This window comes from Leptonotus elevatus, chromosome 1 (assembly GCF_054856555.1).
Source record: "Leptonotus elevatus isolate MCC_2025b chromosome 1, RoL_Lele_1.0, whole genome shotgun sequence".
NCBI lineage: Eukaryota > Metazoa > Chordata > Actinopteri > Syngnathiformes > Syngnathidae > Leptonotus > Leptonotus elevatus.
Window position 1 is genome coordinate 1924352 of NC_141239.1, and position 20716 is coordinate 1945067.

The 20716-nt window shown below is 41.9% G+C and overlaps 1 protein-coding gene across 7 annotated transcripts in view; it reads left to right on the top strand.

Annotated features, from left to right (window-relative positions):
* Positions 1-20716, top strand: part of lingo3b (leucine rich repeat and Ig domain containing 3b) — a 65453-nt gene that overhangs the window by 37999 nt on the left and 6738 nt on the right. For 6 of the 7 annotated variants that reach the window (XR_015094883.1, XM_086076595.1, XM_086076587.1 and 3 more), the window contains exons 2-3: positions 18078-18681; positions 18910-19653. Coding sequence is in view for 6 of the 7 variants with exons in the window: in XM_086076595.1 (XP_085932721.1) it covers positions 18127-18681; positions 18910-19653 (1299 nt within the window). In the remaining variant the exon portion in view is untranslated. Of the gene's footprint in view, positions 1-2926; positions 2990-18077; positions 18682-18909; positions 19654-20716 lie in introns of all 7 variants that reach the window. The other variant, XM_086076576.1, reaches the window with a different exon arrangement.

Consider the following 20716-nt stretch of genomic DNA (forward strand, 5'->3'; position numbering starts at 1 on the left):
AGCTGCTGGCATGCCACAAATGTCTGCCGTATGACCCATGAACCTTCAGGTCACGTGACCTAATTAGCACCCGGGTGGGAAAGTGTGATGTCACGTGGTCGAAATAGTGCGTGCGGATTTGCGGTCGATGGAAAAGCAAAAGGTCTAACATCTGGCCAGACGACTTCATAGTGGCTTCCTGTCTCGTAAACTGCATTCATTGATATGCAAATGAGTTCGCCGTCGGTTTGGGAGGTAGAATGTCCTTCCTGAAAGGGTTCAGGTTCAAATGCTGGTCTCCCCATTAGTCCTGTTGGATGGTTCCCTGAGCAGAATACGCAACTCCCGGTTGGTCTTTATGTTGCGTCATCACACTCAACCGTGTGGCACAAGCTGGTATATTTATTTATTTATTTTACATAGCAGAATACGGACTGTTACCAGTAAGTGAATGCGCCAATATTGTTTGAAAAAAAACTTTTTTCAAATAATTCATGCTATGAGCAAGAGTTTTTTAGTGTGACTGAATGTGAGAGTTTGTATGCGAGTATGAGAGGTTTTCTGGAAAACGTGAGAGATTTTTGGTGTGTCAGAGTTTTTCTGATGAGTGAGGATTTTTGTGTGAGAGTTTTTATTGTGTGAGTTAGTGGTTTCTAGTGGTGAGAGCTGTTATTTTTTGTGAATGTGAACATTTCTTTGAGTGTGAAAGGTTTTATGTGAGAGAGGTTTTGTTTTAGTGAGAGATATCTGGGTGAATTTGAGAGGCTCTTGGTTGAGTATAAGAGATTTTATGCGAGTGTGAGAGGTTTATAATGTGAGGATTGGTTTTCGGGTACATATTACAGCTTTTTGGTGAGCATGAGAGGTTTTCTGGTAAATGTGAGATAATTTTGGTGTGTGTCAGAGGTTTTCTGATGAGTGAGGATTTTTGTGTGTGAGTGGTTTCTAGTGGTTTCCTGGTGCATGTGAGAGTTGTTCATTTTTGTGTATGTGAAAGGTTTTTTGAGTGTGAGAGGTTTTAAGTGAGAGGGGTTTTGTGTCAGTGAGAGATATTTGGGTGAATTTGAGAGGCTCTTGTTTGGAAATGAGAGTTTTTCATGTGAGTCCGAGGTTTCTTGTTTTTTGTGAATTTTTCAGGCTCAATGAGAGTTTTTGTGTGTATGAGATGTTTATGAGTAAGTGTGAGAGTTTTTTATGTGAGTAGAGGTTTTGGGGTGCATGTGACAGCTTTTTGGTGCGTGTGTGTGTGTCATAGGTTTTCTAATGAGTGAGTGTGTGAGAGTTTTTATAGTGTGAGTTAGTGGTTTCCTGGTGTATGTGAGAGTTGTTCAATATTGTGGATGTGAAATGTTCTTTAAGTGTGAAAGGTTTTCATGTGATATGGGTTTTGTTTAGTGCAAGATCTTGGTGAATTTGAGAGGCTCTTGGGTGAGTATGAGAGGATTTAATGGGTGTGAGAGGTTTCTTGGTAATGTGAGTGTGGGTGTATGTGAGAGGCTTTTGGTGGAATGAGAGTTTTTTTGTAATTAGATTTTTATTTGGAAACAATCACAACAAATCCACATTTCAACCATGAGAAAATGTCATCTTCCCAATTTTTGGGGTTGAGTCCATTGGTTATCCTTCCTCCATGACAGTTTATGTGAGTGAGAGGTTTTTAGGTACATGTGACAGCTTTTTGGTGTGTGAGAGGTTTTCTGGTAAATGTGAGTATTTGTGTGATTTCAAGTATTTTTTTAAGAAGAATGTTTTTTCATGAGTGAGAGGTTTCTTGGTGAATGGGAGTATTTTGGTATATGCAAGAGGATTTTTGGGTTGTGTGAGAGTTTGAGTTTTTTTTTTGTTGTTGTATGTGAAAGTTACAGGTGCAGTATTTTGGTAAGTGTGAGAGGTACCTGAGCTGCTTGTGCAGTTGAGCTTTGTTTTTTGTTTTTTATGTATTTATTTGTGTTTATGGAAAACGCACCAAAACAAATGCACTTCAAACAAATTGTCAACAGTTCTTGTGAAAAAATTGCTGTTTGTATACTTTTGAGATCAGTGTTGTAGTAGTGACATGAGTTGCAATATCTTATGATTTATGATATTGATAGCGTCTCTAAGCAACCTTGACAGATTGATATGCGTTTGAATTTGGTAATTTCCTCTTTTACCTGAAAGAGACCATTTTCATTTGACTGGACCGACACTCTCTTCTTCTCTGGTGTTAGATTTACAGGTTTGGCATTTTTGAGGCGCTGGTAAGCAATGTCTGCCATCTAGTGGTGAACTCTGTTATTACAATTTCAAACTGTTAAGCGACAGTCAACTTTTTTTTTATTTTCAAAACTTAATCAAGGACATCTTGCACATCTCTGGCGTACACGTACAGAATAGTCCATAAAAATAAATCCATCAAATCCAACCCTTAATCCAAATGCATCATTTTAACGAATAGTCAAAAGTACAAGGTAACTGCTGGCACATTTCGCACATGCAGTCTGCGCATTTTGCTGTCTCTCCAGCGAAAAGGTTACGATTATGTGTTGCCTTTTCCTCTGCGTTGCATTCGCCGCTCGTTTGCCTCATCAAAGGTTTCGTTGTTGTCTTCTCATAAAAAGCAAAGCCGCTTTTTCGGCGCAAGCGCGTTATTTCCCGTCTCCGTCAGTTGATTGCGTGTTATGGGATCGTTAGAGCCGAATTGTCGGTGCAGAGCAACAGATGGGAAGTTCAAATTGGCTGCTCTACTTTTGAAGAGAACAAACAACACTTTCAATAATGCACCCGGGTCCTGCAGTGTTTTGTTTTTCGCTTTTAATCCAGACGTTCCCGCTGCGTCCGACTGACTCTTCTCAGATGTCAAAAAAAAAGGGAACATGAAGACCGACATTTTGGATGCGAATGTTTGAAAAAGCTGTTGTTTTTAAAACAGAATGTCTTTTTCTTCTTCTTTCTTTTCTCCAATCAGCAATTATTCCCGATAACATGACGATGACGTACAAAGAAAAGATGATGTTCTTCGTTTTGACAAGTAGGTGGTTCCATTTCCACGGGGGAGCACGCACAAACAAACTCACATAATCACTCGCCTCCACACACACACACACACAAACACACACAAGCCAGTAAACAAACCAGCAAAGCCAGTGCTGTGTGGGCGCACAATAAAGCAAGCTAAGACATCCAAGATGTGTTTTTCTGTGAGTCAACACTCGCAAAAGAGGAATGACATTGTAAAAAAAAAAAAAAAACATTCAACCGCATATATATAATTAAACATAATGAGAAAGTCACGTTTCTGCATAATAATCCATTTCAAATTAACTCTAGTCATTTTTTTCCAAGTAGAGCTTTTGAGCTGTTTATTACTCATAAATATGAAACAAAAAAAGAATTGACACATTGTGTAATTCAAATTAACCATATAGCTTAGCTTTGCCTTAAATAACAATGTCAAACAGCAGGACAGGCTAACAAATAGCATTGGCGTCAAAATTGGTTACGCTTATAACACTTTTAGCAACGGATATTTGAACACAAACTGTTGCGCAATATAGACAATATACAAATACTCACTGCCATATAATTAAAATGGACTGGTTGCCATGACTGGACGGGACGCGAGTAGACTGGTCGCCATGACTGGACGGGCGTGAGTAGACTGGTCGCCATGACTGGCCGGGACGCGAGTAGACTGGTCGCCATGACTGGATTGGCGCGAGTAGACTGGTCGCCATGACTAGACGGGATGCAAGTAGGCTGGTCGCCATGACTGGGCGCGAGTAGACTGGTCGCCATGACTGGACGGGGCGCAAGTAGACTGGTCGCCATGACTGGACGGGGCGCGAGTAGACTGGTCGCCATGACTGGACGGGGCGTGAATAGACTGGTCGCCATGACTGGACGGGACGCAAGTAGACTGGTCGCCATGACTGGACGCAAGTAGACTGGTCGCCATGACTCGGCGGGACGCGAGTAGACTGGTCGCCATGACTGGACAGGCGCGAGTAGACTGGTCGCCATGACTCGACGGGGCGCAAGTAGACTGGTCGCCATGACTCGACGGGGCGCAAGTAGACTGGTCGCCATGACTGGACGGGACGCCAATAGACTGGTCGCCATGACTGGACGGGCGCGAGTAGACTGGTCAACATGACTGGACTGGACGGGACGCGAGTAGACTGGTCGCCATGAATGGGCGGGACTGACAGCAGGACAGGCTAACAAATAGCATTGGCGTCAAAATTGGTTACGCTTATAACACTTTTAGCAACGGATATTTGAACACAAACTGTTGCGCAATATAGACAATATACAAATACTCATGGCATATAATTAAAATGTTTTATTAATTTATTTAAGAAGGGTATTGCATTCACTTGAAAAAAAACTCCAGTGTTTCTGACAATTATTATATATTTATTTTTTGGAGAGCTTTGTTTTTTGTGTGTATTTTTTTGTTGTAATTTTCAGTTTTTGTGAATATTTTTTTATGACAGAAAAACATGTACAGTAAAACAGAAAAAAATATTCAGAAAAACAGAAGAAGAAAAAAAATACACCAAAAACAAAGTTCCCCCCAAAAAATTGGCAGAAAAACCGGAGTTAATTTTTTTCATTTTTTTCCAAGTGAATGCCAATTCCGTACCAAAAACATCCGAGTCACTCTTTTTCTGTCTGATGGAAGGTGTAATGCATTAAAAATGGTTGCTTGTTCCTATACAATTTTAGCCACGCCCACATAGGGTGGTGACTTTGCCCAGCATGTGACAATGTGTGACTCCACAGTGTACTGGATTCAACTTACACGTGTGCCACAGATTCCTAATGGAACATTACTGCATCTTACTGCAGAGGTGGCTCTATGTATACTGCCCCCAGGTGGCCAAAGCACACATCAGAAGGAGCAGCACAACATCCATTGAACTGAAGCAAATAAATGTCACCTGTTTAATGCTTCACATTTTATTTATGTCATTATGGTACATTTTGATCAAGTACAATATGCTTCTTTTTTTAAAACACATTCCCAAAAAATTTCAGTTAGTGGTCATGGAATGAAACTGCATATTTATTTTGTTGTCTATTTGTGGTGTTATTCATCAGATTTGTTTATTCTTGTGGGGTTTTCGTCTCCGCCTGGTTAGGATCTGTTCATCGCGCTCGTCCCTTTTCCTGCGTAAGCGTTAGCCGCGAGACGAGCGACGCCGCGCGTCTCGCGGTTGATTAGCTGCGGACGCATTTCAGCTCAGATAAGCAACGGATTTGAGCCATCGCCAGGTTGGGGGTGGCGATGGTCGGGTGGGGGGGGGGAAATGCTGGAAGATTTTTCGCATGAGTCACAAGCTGTCTTGTTCATGAGACGTCAACCTCCGTGCGCGCGCACGCAGCCATCAAGAAGACGGCTGATGATGCTTCGCCAGAGGACGGAGCGCGTTGCTGGTCTCGCACGTTGCGCGCCAAGTGAAACGTATCAGATGAGGATCTTGCAAATGCTCCCTCGCATGGAAAACGTGTTTGCTTGCTTGTGCTTTGCTTGCATATTGTGTGTGCAGCGATTCAAAACAAATTGAATAGAAATATGATTTTATACGTACAAATAATGCAGGCTGACTAAACCATGATGTTATAGCCGAGGTACGCACACCAAAAGGAGCAAAGGTCAATGGGCATTAATTGAACGTTTCACTCTTTAAATGTCTATTTTCGGACTAATGGCATTTTCATTCATTTTAAATCATAAAGATGTGTCAGGGTGGTCGTGATTGGTTGAGGGATGGTGGACCCAAATGCAGGGAAGCAAGGGAAGTATGTGGAACTTGAATGATACATAGGGAGAAAGTTGAGCAGACGTTCAGGACTGGACGGGACGGAACTGGACTGGTCGCCATGACTGGACGGGACGCGAGTAGACTGGTCGCCATGATTGGACGGGACGCAAGTAGACTGATCGCCATGACTGGGCGCGAGTAGACTGGTCGCCATGACTGGACGGGACACAAGTAGACTGGTCGCCGTGACTGGACGCGAGTAGACTGGTCGCCATGACTGGACGGGACGCGAGTAGACTGGTCGCCATGACTGGACAGGGCGCGAGTCGACTGGTCGCCATGACTGGACGGGACGCGAATAGACTGGTCACCATGACTGGACGGGACGCAAGTAGACTGGTCGCCATGACTGGACGGGACGTGAGTAGACTGGTCGCCATGACTGGACGGGACGCGAGTAGACTGGTCGCCATGACTGGACGGGACGCCAGTAGACTGGTCGCCATGACTGACGGGACGCCAATAGACTGGTCGCCATGACTGGACGGGCGTGAGTAGACTGGTCGACATGACTGGACGGGACGCGAGTAGACTGGTCGCCATGAATGGGCGGGACACAAGTCGACTGGTCGCCATGACGCGAGTAGACTGGTCGCCATGACTGGGCGGGGCGCAAGTAGACTGGTCGCCATGACTGGACGGGACGCGAATAGACTAGTCGCCATGACTGGACGGGGCGCGAGTAAACTGGTCGCCATGACTGGACGGGACGCGAGTAGACTGGTCGCAATGATTGGACAGGACATGAGTAGACTGGTTGCCATGACTAAATGGGACGTGAGTAGACTGGTCACCATGACTGGACGGGACGCGAATAGACTAGTCGCCATGACTGGACGGGGCGCGAGTAAACTGGTCGCCATGACTGGACGGGACGCGAGTAGACTGGTCGCAATGATTGGACAGGACATGAGTAGACTGGTTGCCATGACTAAATGGGACGTGAGTAGACTGGTCACCATGACTGGAACAAGCATGACAGGACCTGATTTGGCTTGACTTGACTTACTTACTGTGGAGTGACTTGACTTGGCTGAGGCTTCTTGGCTGTGACGAGGACGACTTGGTTAGCTAAGGCGATGATGACTTGGCGGTGACGAAGACTTGACGCACAAAGTTCCACACATAACAGAGGCAATGCACCCACACCAACTGGACAAACACAACAGACTAAGGCCTCAACCAGACGGAAGCAAAGCCGGCTTCGTTCCTCAAACAAATCTCGTCCGCACAGAAGCATTTCAAGACGTGCGTGTGTCCAAAAGAAGACGCGGAGGACGTTTAACAGCTGTAATGTGTATGCCAAGACTGGCGTGGCGCTGTAGCGCAGCCACAGGGAGTTAACGGAACGCGTAGAAGAAGAATCAGCCAAGAGGACGAATTTTATCGCAATCTGCAGAACAAACATGGCTTTGCATGTATCGAAACAACATGAAAAAGACGAACACAGGAGACGTGACAATGGCGGGTGGTTCAAGTACAACGTGGGAATAAAGAAGCTAAATATTTTGCTGCAAAAGCATAAGCAAGCTAAGGAGGTTGCGACACGGCTATCCGCCATTGTTGTTGACAGACTGTCACGCGAGAATTGGCGCGTACGTCATCAAAGTGCGACGACGCGTCGCCATCGAGCTGCGACCGTTACGTCATCAATGGAGGAGTCTCCTGCATGTGGCGTCCAGACGGACGCGTACGCGCCGCGTTTTCAAATCTTTCCACTCTGGCAAGTTGCGCATTAGCAAGCTGGTAATGGAAACACGCGATTTTCGGAAAAACTCTCAAATACCGCAAAAAAGTTTTGACGCTCTCATGAGGTGTTTTTTTTAGACGTGTCGAAATAGAAGTATCGCTTTTATTTTTGCTTTATGCTAATGAGAGCGCCTGAAGAAGAAGAAAAGACACACACAGGTGGACGTGGTTAGACATAACGAGACGAGGGAAGAAACCAGGAACACAAGACAAAAAACAAGAACAAAAACAACAAGAACACACGAAACAAACAAAAACCCAAACCCCAACAGAACCGAAACATGACAAGATGATTTGAAATGAATTCTGAAAGATCCAGTCACATTTTTTATTTTTTTTTATTTTTACATTTACAGTTGGTGGTTTTGCCATGCATGTTCAAATGTAAATGATATGCGGGTTTTTTAAGGGCCGATACTGATGCAGATTATTAGTAGTTAAGGAGGCCGATAATTGATATTTGGAGTCGATATTCATTTTAATGGGAATTTTTTTTTCAAATTTTTTTGAATACAAACGCTAATCTTAACTCTGTTGTAATGGCTTAAAGCGTGTTTATTGAACAATTTTTCAGACTTTTCAAAATCGTGAATTTTTGTTTTTGTTTTAGAGAATAGACATCCTTTTAAATTTCTGACAAGAAAGATTATCAGTACATCTTAAAAAGTTAAATGGGAACTTAAACAAGTAAACAACCGTAGCTTTTTTCTACAGTAAATATTTTTTCCCAAAATTCAAAAATACCTGAAATCTTAGTTTCATATTTCTTTGTTTTAATGTCAAACAAAAACAAATGGTTCAGAAGATCAACAGCATCTCTTATAAAGTTAACTGAAACTTTAATCAAATATTCCCTGAGATTAAAATGGTTTTAGATTTACCTTATATTTGTCCGTCAGAATTTTTTTTTTAAATACTGATATTAGTCAAAAATGCTCAAAGTTGAGAAACTTTTAATTTAATTTAATTATAAAGTGCTTCCATTTAAACAATTCCGGACACACAATTGTGGTGCCTACAAATAATATTAATTAATAATATAACATTTGCTAAATGCTACAGTAAATGACCTATTTTTATGAGCCCTCTTAAATGAAAGGACTTAAATCACATCTTGGAAGTTTGATTGTAAACGCGCTACGGTGCCGTACAAACGTCAAATCGTAAAAAAAAAACTCTGTCAATGCTCATTTGGCTTGCATTTGTATTCATGACTCGTGCAAGTTGTGTTCTAACGAGCAGCTGCTGTTGTTACAAAATAGCCGCATGTCGGCCGTATAACATCAGGTAGCACTTTTTTATTGATTGTCTTCCTGGCAGGGAACTTTAACGGCCTCATTGCCTGTAAAGAGATGCGACGAGAGACTGCAGCCGTTCGCCGATGCGGCAAAAACGCGCCGACGATGAGGCCTGAAGGCAAAAAATCTTGACCCTTTTAATCGTTTCAAAAATATGTTTTTTTTTTTTGATACGCACACAAGCAGAGCAATTCGCACGATGGCAACATATCAAAAAACTGAACGCTGCACCTGCAGGAAGCGTTGATTGATTGATGAACTATGAAGTGCACGTATGGCCAAAAAAAAAAACATTTACCGTTCGCAGTCACCCAAAAAAAACTTCTTCAAGCCGATTATATCGTATTATTGCGTAATCAACATCAGTCAATATGTAATCGATATAATAACTTTTTTTTTTTGATTCTGTATACTTTCATGCAAGTTTGAGAAGATAAAGGTCAACGTTTTAAAAGAGTCTAAATTGCATCTTTGTCAAATGCAGATCATTGCAAATGTCAATCTCCGTTTCTGTCCACCATTATGGAATATAAGATATGCAGTGTTTTAAAGAGTAAAATATCTTTATGAGAAATGCAGCAGTTCATTTCAAAGGCCCACCATTATGTAATATAATTTTACTGTTCATAATCCTTACGTTGATAGTGTTAGAAATTAAAGTTCTTTATTTTAATTTAGTAGTGTTCTACTTTGCCTTGAATCATATTTTGGCTATTAATAGAATGTGTGTTGTATCCTGTGTTTATTTATGTTATTTCATTTCTTATGTCATTTGTTAGTTGATGCTGTATATCAGCTATTGTGAGAGTTTTCATAATGTTTTTTGATGGGTGGTAGGTTTTTGGTAGGAGTGAGTTTTTATGTCGAGAGTTTTTCTGGCTGTAATAGAGGCTTTTTGTATGTGAAAAGTTTTTGTGTGAGAGGTTTATTTGTGTGAGTGAAAGTTTGTTTTTAATGGGTTTTTTTTGGTTTGAAGTGTTTTGGTGTGTGAGATTTTTGCTGAATGTGAAATGTTTTTGATAATCATGAGAGTTTTTTGTTTTTCATGTGAGGTTTATTTGTATGAGTGAGACTTTGTTTTAAGTGTGAGTGAGGTTTGTTGGTGGTGAGAGTTTTTTTTGCATATGAAAGGTTTTTGTAGGTGTCAGAGTTTTTTGTGTGATCGAGTTTTTTATGTGAAAGGTTTATTGTTGCAGCAGTCTTATTTTTTTCTCCTCCAGCGTTTTGAATTCCTCTCATTTGTTCGTCGACTCAGGCTGCTTTAGAGTTGAGCAAAAATGCTGTCATCCGAAATCTGCTCATGCACAATGAATACATGAATACATGAATTCATACCTCAATTCCTCAATGACTTTCTGGGATTTGTTTATGCTAATTCACTGACGTCTGGTCCATTAATTAACAGTCAGCGGTGGTGGGAAGTAACAATATAGGAATTTTTTGTTCTCAAATCACGTTTTATTTATTTATTTACTTTTAATCCCTACGTTTGAGAATACATGCGCTTGTGTGGGTCAGCGTGCGTGACGACATGTGCGCGTGCGAGTGCGAGTTCAGGACGCCTGTCTGCTCTTGAGCGGAGCAGCAACAAGGACCTTGTCTTTCACAATGTCAGCTCGCTGATTCATGCTGTGACTGCCACTTTTTCGGGAGGGTAATGCTTGCGGCCGTTCCGAGACGGCTTCCATCCGTCGCTTAGCTTTAATGTCTGAACAGGTACGGAAAAAAAAAACACTATTGTATACATAAGCACTTATAATGGTTTTTTTTTTGTGTGTGTGGAGAAAAGCACTGGAAATACGGTGTATGACGGGAGGTTACGTTTTTTGTAGTTTTACCTCCACATGCTTTAGAAACAGATCATCCCCATACTCACCCACATACAAAAAAAAAATATGTATATATATATATTTATATATATATATATATATATGTATGTATATATATATATATATATATATATATATATATTTAAAAAAAATAAATAAATAAAAATAAAAAATAAAGAGCAATGATGATGACATTTCCGAATGAACAATACTGAGCTCTTTATAGAAAAAAAATAATAATAATAATAAGAAAAATAAAAAATTAAAATAAAAAATTAACAGATCATCAAACACTTAAGCGCGTGTTTGCATTATTTTGCTTGTACAATTCTCCAAATAAGAGGCCAAGCGTGCTTGCTTCAAAATGTTTACAATTTTAAAGATGAAGAAATTGTATACATACAAAAAACAAAATGTACAACCAAGCCGTATCATTCATAATTCATGATAATGTGACACATTCAAAACAAGACACAAAAGAGCAGAAACATTGTGATCGGGTGTTGAAGGCTAGCATGTCATGTGAAACGCCATTGACTGGCTAATAGCACGCTACACGATACGCTGTGCGCTGGCTATTATTGTTAGCTGCATTTGGAGAGGTTTTGAGATTTCCACGAGGGGTGTCAGGCGATGAAACATTTTTATCGTAATTAATCACATGACTTCAATAGTTAACTCACGATTAATCGCAAATTTGATATCTGTTCTAAATGTACAACAAAATGTACAGTAAGTTGTCATCCTCTTGTAAACGTAAAAGTGGAAATTATTAGTCATTCATACAATAATTTCATAATTCATCAAATGTCGTTTAAATTAGAAAGATGTACTGTACTTTAAAAAACGAGTGTGATATTTGCGTTGAGGTCATTTTTCTGCCACTAGATGACATCATTGCATTTTGAAGACATTGGCGACAGCTCAGTGCATTTTTCTTTTCCTATTAAGAGAAATCTAATCGTTAGCATGAAGCAGCGTGTGAAATTCATTCATTTATTTCAGGCAGCAATCAAAATCAACAATTGATCCATTTCTCCAGGCGACACTCGACTTAACCTCGCCTGAAAAGGAGCGGGAGGAAGAAAAACTCATTAATATCAAACTATAAAAAACTAATGTAGCTACTTTCCTGCAAGCCACGAACGCTGAAAAACAGGTGCGTTCACAAACAGAACGAAAACAAAAGTGTTCGTTAACTAACGTGACGTCAAAAGCTCATCAGTGGTGATGAAAACTAACAATATCAGCTTGTGGAAGAAACAAACCAGAAACAAAAACAAAAGCACAATAATTCTAAGACAAAAGTACACCAACAATGATAATGGATAATATGCCCGCAATGATTTTTAAAATTGTAAAACACAACTTGACCCCAATCTCCACAAATATATGCATTATTATTCCATTTATTACTGCTGAATTTTTTTTTCTTTTTTTTTTTTCTTATGTTTCTTTTTTTGGTGGTGGCTGGCAGCAGCCGGGTTGCTGACTATAGAAACACAACCATGAGTTACAAATTGCCTAATACAGAAACATCAATGCAAGTTATAACGCTGCTGTGGCTCTCGCTAACAGGCAGAATTAAGATCCAAGTTTAGGTTAAAAAATTCTATATACGTAGACCATGTTTCTTTAAATTTTGACATTTGGTTTTTATTTGAGGCAGATATTTTTTCCATTAAAATGTGATTTATGAGGAGGGTTAGACCATTGGTCGATATTCAGAGTTTGTTTATTTTTCCAGTTAACAAGAATTGTTATTTTTTTGCGATAGTAAGGGCTACAAGTATAGATTGAAATTGTTTATGTGGTAAGTCAATTGTTGTTAAGTCACCGAGCAAACACAAGTTTGGAGAGAACGGTATCCTACAGTCCAAGACAGCGGAAAGTTTTTCTAAGACTTTAGTCCAGAAACACGTAACCGGAGTACATAACCATAAAGCATGAAAATAAGTGTCTGTAGTGTTTTGTTCTATGAATAATTTTATATTGGATAAGTTGTAAATTTGTGTGTTTTGTCATTTTAAAATCGTTTTCACAAACTTGAATCCAAAAGTCCGATTCCGGAGCTATAGACAAGTCTGTTTCCCATTTCGAGATGGGTAAAGACGTTTTATCAGTATATGAAAGTAACTTATATATTTTTGAGAGTTTTTTTGTTGTTGTCGGAGAAAGCTTGGTAATATCTTTAGCTAAAACAGGCGGTTGGAAGCGTACCCCGGAGTGTTGGAATTTGTTTCTTTATCATACTTTTAACTTGCAAATAATGTAAAAAGTTTCCGTTTTTTATTTTGTATTTTTGGAGCAAGGATGTATATGATATAAACATATTATCTGAGAAGAGATGGTGGAGATGTGTAATTCCTTTCTGCTCCCACGCATTCAAATAAAACGATTGGTTGTTAATTTGAAAGTCGGGGTTATGCCATAGGGGAGAAAGCCCGCTGGGCTCCACATTACTGCTGAATTTTGACGTGGACGCGTCTGCTGCTTTGCGACTTTACAGGCTTTCCAAGCAAATTAATCGTGTGTGGCGTTAATTAAAGGACCTACTCGTGTCCCGTCCAGTCATGGCGACCAGTCTACTCGCGTTCAGTCATGGCGACCAGTCTACTCGCATCTCGTCCAGTCATGGCGACCAGTCTACTCGCGTTCCGTCCAGTCATGGCGACCAGTCTACTCGCATCCCGTCCAGTCATGGCGACCAGTCTACTTGCGTCCCGTCCAGTCATGGCGACCAGTCTACTCGCATCCCATCCAGTCATGACGACCAGTCTACTCGCATCCCATCCAGTCATGGCGACCAGTCTACTCGCATCCCATCCAGTCATGGCGACCAGTCTACTCGCGTCCCGTCCAGTCATGGCGACCAGTCTACTTGCGTCCCGTCCAGTAATGGCGACCAGTCTACTCGCGTCCAGTCCTGGCGACCAGTCTACTCGCGTCCCGTCCAGTCATGGCGACCAGTCCAGTTCCGTCCCGTCCAGTCCTGAACGTCTGCTCCACTTTCTCCCTATGTATCATTCAAGTTCCACATACTTCCCTTGCTTCCCTGCATTTGGGTCCACCATCCCTCAACCAATCACGACCACCCTGACACATCTTTATGATTTTAAATGAATGAACAAGTATTGTAATATCTTTAGCTAAAACAGGCGGTTGGCGCGTACCCCGAAGTGTTGGAATTTGTTTCTTTATCATACTTTTAACTTGCAAATAATGTAAAAAGTTTCCGTTTTTTATTTTGTATTTTTGGAGCAAGGATGTATATGATATAAACATATTATCTGAGAAGAGATGGTGGAGATGTGTAATTCCTTTCTGCTCCCACGCATTCAAATAAAACGATTGGTTGTTAATTTGAAAGTCGGGGTTATGCCGTAGGGGAGAAAGCCCGATGGGCTCCACATTACTGCTGAATTTTGACGTGGACGCGTCTGCTGCTTTGCGACTTTACAGGCTTTCCAAGCAAATTAATCGTGCGTGGCGTTAATTAAAGGACCTTGAAATCAACTCAAAATGAACGCACTCATTTTGACACCCCTAATTTTCATTTTTTCGGTTTGGATGTCGCGCAAGGACGGCGCTTCGCCGTAAATGAAAAGGTCACGTTTGTATTGTCGGCCCATTTGGTTTTGGATTCAGCGCACGAACGCGTGTTTGCTTAGGAGCCGTCTGCGCTCCTCTGGCCTGCTCGGGTTCCAAGCAGAAGGCAGAGGTTTGCTGTTGCGTCCTTCCGGTCATGTTGAGTTGTTGCTGGCTGACGGGCGCGAGGCGGAGTCGCTGCTGAGAAGTGGGTCAATTTGAGCAGCAGTCTGCAAAGCCGCCCTTTTGTTTTGTCTCGCGGCAACAAAAAAATGGAAAACGGTGCCAGATTTGGGTCCGATCTTCAAGAGATGTGTGTTTTGGATTTTTTTTTTTTTTTGCAACCCTTTGTAAAATTGAGGAACAGTGATGTCCTCGGGCTTGTGTAAACCTTGTGGGATTCCACGCACGTGTGAGAGCTTTGCATTTCACTTATTTAAAGCTTTGTCCACAAGAACAAGTTGTGTTTTTTTGGGCCATTCATGCACAAGGAAAAAAAAGCATTTGAAGTCGCTGACTGTAGATTGGGAAAAGTGAGGCCAAATTTTATGTAACTATATTACACATTTTGTAGCTTTATAGATGAACAAGGAAAATCGATTTTAAAAAAATATATATTTTTTGATAGTCAAAGAGGCCCAGGATGTCACAAGAATAGATTTTCTCATGACTCCATTGAGAAACGAAGTCAGAGCGACGTCTATTATTTCAAGGAGTGTTTCCTTGAAAATTATTAGTAAGGGGACATGACGCCAGATCAGAATTGATTTGAAGGCGCTTTTATTAGTCTTTAAATGTCTTAACGGTCTTGGGCTAACTTAACCCTCGCAGATCCTGAGGTCCTCTGGCAGCGGACTTTTAATTATTCCAAGGGCCAGAAGCAAAACGCATGGTGAGGCTGCATTCATCCAATACGGTCCTCAATTACCTGGATTGGCTGGCAACCGGTTCAGGGTGTACCCCGCCGACTGCCCGAAGCCGGATGGGATAGGCTCCAGCACCCCGCGAATAAGCGGTTCAGAAAATGGCTAGGATGGATGGTCCAAAAGCATGGAATAGCCTTTTTTTAGTTTGGCTTTTATATTACCGGTATTTGTTTTACTCTTTTAATGGAGTCCTATTTTTATTTATCTTACTGTCTTTTAGCGCCTTTTATTCTTGTCTTTTAGCTTCACATTTAGCTTTTTCCCCCTTTTAGCTTTTTATTTTGTTGTCTCAAAGCTTTCATCTCTTTTTATTCCATAGTTTTTTGTTTTGTTTTTAGAGAGGGGGTATTTTTCTGTGTATGGTTTCTCTGTGCCCCACTATCTCCTGCTCAACCATAGTCCTTCAGGTTGTGTAAATAATTTGGGGAAAGGGGTGGGTTTTGTTTTTATGATGGATACCTTGGATATTTCAATTTGTATGTGTGAAAAGTGCAATACAAATAAAGTTTTATTTGATTGGATATGTTCCACGAAACAGAAGAAACAGCAGAAAGTGGAGCAAACAATTGCAGTTTTTTGTTATTTCATCATCTTCATAATCTTGCGCCCGCCTGCAAGAAGTATATCAATAAATTGCTGGATTGTGTCCATTTTGTCTATCACAAGATGTGATTGAGTGAACAGTACAAGCTTTTTGGACTATCGCCGTTTGTCAGTGCTGGCGAACGAGCCTCCGTTATTACATTCTGGGTGCATTGTGGGTGCATATTATTCCAGTGACTTGCACTCAAGCGATCGCTCATGAAATCACTTTCAGACTCTCAGGGAAAGGTTGTGCCACACTCAGACAATAATAAGCCTCGGCTGACTGTTGCATTATGCGAGTTAGCAGGCGAGAGGCTAGACTTTTTTTTCCCCGTCTTCTCCGTAGTGTCTTCGAACATTATGGTTTTTAATTACTGCAATCAAAACTCGTCTTGGCATCAGTGACTTTTTTTTCCCCAAGTGTGTCTGGAACATTCTCATACTCGCTTGTTATATTCAATTTCCAACGAGTGGCACTGCCACTACCTTTCATTGAATGGTTTTAAAATATGCCTTGGGTTGATAAAAAAAACAAAAAACGGAATTGTGACTTGGGTGCCATTTCCTACTGGACCGCAATTTCTAACTGTTGTTTGGGTTGAGCTAAAATTCATATCACATTAAATTCCTTTACAGTAACGATATATCAACATATTAAATAAACTAAAACATAATGGAAGTATTTCTGAATGAGATAGTGGTAGTAGCAAATCGCAAAATAGATTTTTAATAAAAGAACCAAAGTTAGAACACAGCAGTGTTGATATTAAATAATATTTAATATACCAATGTCACATGTGTCCAACTCGATTTCTGTTAAATGTATACTACACCACCTGCCTAAGCATTCATTTTTATGGTGTTTTGCTACTCTATTTTTCATGTTAGCTTAGCGTTTAGCATGGCTTCACCGTCTTACTCATCGTCATCCTTTGCAAACAATGACACTTGTGTAGTTTATTCTCCGCCATGGAGGCTAAGTATTAGTGACTTAGAGTGGATGCACACCATGAAAGGACAGTATTTAGCCGCACTAGCGATTGTTAAAGTAGACAATATTAAGTATTGTACTCTTTGCGTGTTCAATTAACTGAATGGTGAGATCCTGGTGAAGAAGTCCCTTTGCAAAGGTAAATAATTATCAGAAGCTTCTGAGGACAAAAGGCTGATGACACTGAAGCCGTGTTCTATCAGGTTGTCTGTCTCGTCCAACGTGGGGCATCAATACTTATACAAAAGTGGGAGAATACGAAAAAGTCTCCTCCCATCAGCCCACAGTACATTTGTTTACAACTCAGTGAATACGAGCCTGTTTGACGCATGTGAATGCTTGTTTAAAAAAAAAAAAAAAAGTACTTCCAGCTCCTAAGTCAGACATGTTTAGGACAATTTTCAAGTACTGTTTATCACAATTGGTCGGTAGAGTACAAATTTATACCGTAAGCCTGATTTATACCAAAACCCGACGTGATGGTGAAGAATTTCTCTTTAACGTTTCTTTTTCTTCCCTTAGTGGAGTGACGCAGATTTTTTTAAGATCTCATGGCCGCTGGTGACTGTGTCCGTGTCTAAGAGATGTGGGAGGGATGACAGGTTGCCCAAAGGAATGTTCAAGCGCAAGTGATCCATCTCATCTCTGTGCAAGGAGGAATACAATGATTTCCAATTCGTGGTCATCAAAATGGCCTCATCCCACGCGCACGTGCCTCATCACGCACCTGACCAATCGCTTACGACGACTGGAGTCAGTGACTCAAAGTACTTCTCCTCGCAGCTCAAACAGAGCACATTTCTTTGCGGCATAACGTGACAGCGGTGGTTCTCTTGTCTTTTGTTTTGTTTTGCGTGGTGATGATAAATTCATTGTGTTTGTCAAAACGGAACAGACCGTCTCAGTGCAGCAAGGAGAGATGAATAATGCGTACATGCATAAATAATGTGGCTGCGAGAAGAAGCCTTTTCTCATTGGCTCCCGGTGTCCCAGTTCCCCATCAAAAACCATAGATGAATTAGTGAAATGACAAATGATCTTAAATATCTTAAACGGATGTACGTACCCGATGGGAGCTTGTCAGTAGTATTTTAAAGCCGTGTCATGATATGCCGCAAATCTCCCCGGTTTTCAGTATGATTTTACTTAAGCCACAGCATGGATAATTTACTGTGGAGTGGATGTAATTTTTATGAGCCTTCAAGATAGCAGGCGATCGGCCTTCATCTTTCTTCTCCACTGCAGCCCTCTCAAGAGTATCTTTACTCACTCTTCACATATTTGACTCCCTCTTCCTGTCTTCCCTCTGTTTTGTTTCACAGGCGCAAGTGACCCCGCCTGCAATAGGCGAGGAGTCCCACAACCAGGGCCATGATTGGCTCACTTGGCCCTGGTGGGCGTGCCTTAGTGCCACGGCCAAAGATGTGGCGGGCAGTCCTGGCTGCTTCTCTGGTCGCCGTCTTAACTTTGACACTGCCAGGAAGTAGCCAGGCCTGTCCGCCACGCTGCGAGTGCTCGGCTCAGCTGAGGTCGGTGTCGTGTCAGCGGCGGCGGCTCACCAACATCCCCGAAGGCATCCCCACCGAGACGCAGCTCCTGGATCTCAGCAGGAACCGACTCCGATGGGTGCAAGCCGGTGATCTGGCGCCGTACCCCCGGCTGGAGGAAGTGGATCTCAGTGAAAACCTCATCGCCACATTAGAGCCCAATTCCTTCGCAAGTCTGCCCAATCTTAAGGTGTTGAAGTTGAGGAGCAACCAGCTAAAGTTAGTGCCCATGGGGGCTTTTGCTAAACTTGGCAATCTGACCAGCTTGGACCTGAGCGAGAACAAGATTGTGATTCTATTGGACTACACCTTCCAAGATCTGAAGAGCCTCAAACACCTGGAAGTGGGCGACAATGACCTGGTTTATATTTCCCACAAGGTAATCATCAACATTGCGTTTTTGAATGATTGCATGTAACGAACAAATCACAATTCCCTCAATTAGCACTTTGTGAATACTGGAGGAGATCATTGAAGACAAAAGAAAATGGCAAAGAAAGATTGAATTCAAAACCATAACCATACATTTTTTTAAGCATGACATTATAAGCTGTCTGAAAGCTGCATTTACGGTGACCGTTCATTCCTCTGTTCTCCACATTTTCAGGCATTCTCAGGGCTACTGGGCCTGGAAGATCTCACCATAGCTCGCTGCAACCTGACATCCATCTCAGGCCAGACCTTGTCCTACCTGCGCAGCCTGGTCACCCTCCGCCTCCATCACCTCAGCATCACGGCTCTGGAGGACCAGAACTTCCGAAAGCTCTCGAATCTGAGAGGTCTGGACATCAATCACTGGCCGTTCCTGGAGTACATCTCGCCTCTTAGTTTCCAGGGTCTCGACCTCCACTGGCTCTCCATCATCAACACCAACATCACCTCCGTCCCCTCTGGTTCCTTCAAAAACCTGGTGCATCTAACCCACCTCAACCTTTCCTACAACCCCATCACAGTGCTGGAGCCTTGGGCCTTCAGAGACTTGCTAAGGTTGAAGGAGCTCATCATGGTCAACACAGGGTTGATGACGGTGGAGCCCCATGCCCTCGGAGGTCTACGTCAGCTTCGGGTCCTCAACTTCTCGTCAAATGACCTCCAGACCTTGGAAGAGGGTTCCTTCCACTCTGTTAACAGTCTGGAGACGCTCAGAGTGGATGGGAACCCTCTCTTGTGTGACTGCCGTCTGTTGTGGATCCTGCAAAGGCGCAAGACCCTCAACTTTGACGGCAGGGTACCCGTGTGTGCAGGGCCCGTGGAGGTGCAAGGCGTCAGCCTGAGTAGCTTCACTGATTCTGCACTCTTTGATCATTTTACCTGCCAGAAACCTAAAATACGCAACCGCAAGCTTCAGCAGGTAACCAAGTATTATTTTAATACGCCGGTATGCACAATTTCCCAGTTTAACCAGTTTGATTGAATTAGCGGCCGCCCTGTAAATTGACAGCCATAGTGTAGTTAAGCCCTTGAAATATATGCATATGACTGACATAATATTCTAGTGCACATGTGTCAAGATCCGGTCCTCGAGGGCCTGAGTCCTGCATGTTTTCGAGGTTTCTCTACTCCAACACACCTGATTCAATGATCAGGATATTCATCAGGCTCCTGCAGAGCTTGCTGATGAGCTTAAATATGAATCAGCTGTGTTGAACGTGGGAAACCTCGAAAAAACATGCAGGACTCGGGCCCTCGAGGACTGGACTTTGACACCGCTGTTCTAGTGGTTAGCACAGTTGTGAGGATCGAGGTTCCAGTCAGGTCAATCCATCGTGTGGCAAGTTTGCATGCTCTGTCCATGCTTGAAAGGGTTTTCTCGGGGTAGTCCGGCTTCATTCGGCTGGGATAGGCTCCAGCACCCCAGTTCAACAGTGATTTTGCCACAAATATTTATTTAGTGACGCTCTGTGAATTATATGTAATGTGACAAAGGACGTCATCCTTGAAAACGTTTTATTACATCATATCAATCTGTTTCACCGCAATTGCATACACCGGCAGAACATTGAAACGCGATACAATGCTGCCATCTGCTGGCCATAATTAGTGGGTGTTTTTTATTTCACAAGCCCATTGACCAGGCAGCGCTGCACAACACGTTGCGCGGCCCATTGAGAAAAAAAACCATAGTAAACGTCAATTAACGTTTTTGGCGGCATTCATTTGGATTTTAATAAACGTCATTAAACGTTTTTGGCGGTAAAAGAGTTCAATTTGTTTTAAGATAATAATCATAATAATTTGTTCAATGGATTGATTTGTACAATGATTCGGAGGGATTATCCCACATTGTTGACATATTAAATACGATGACATCCACCGCAGAGCGCCAAATCTGTCTGACGAAATCCACCCAAACTGCGTTATACCACTAATTAGACCTGGTTTTACGGAGTCTAAAATCCACAAGATGCCACAAA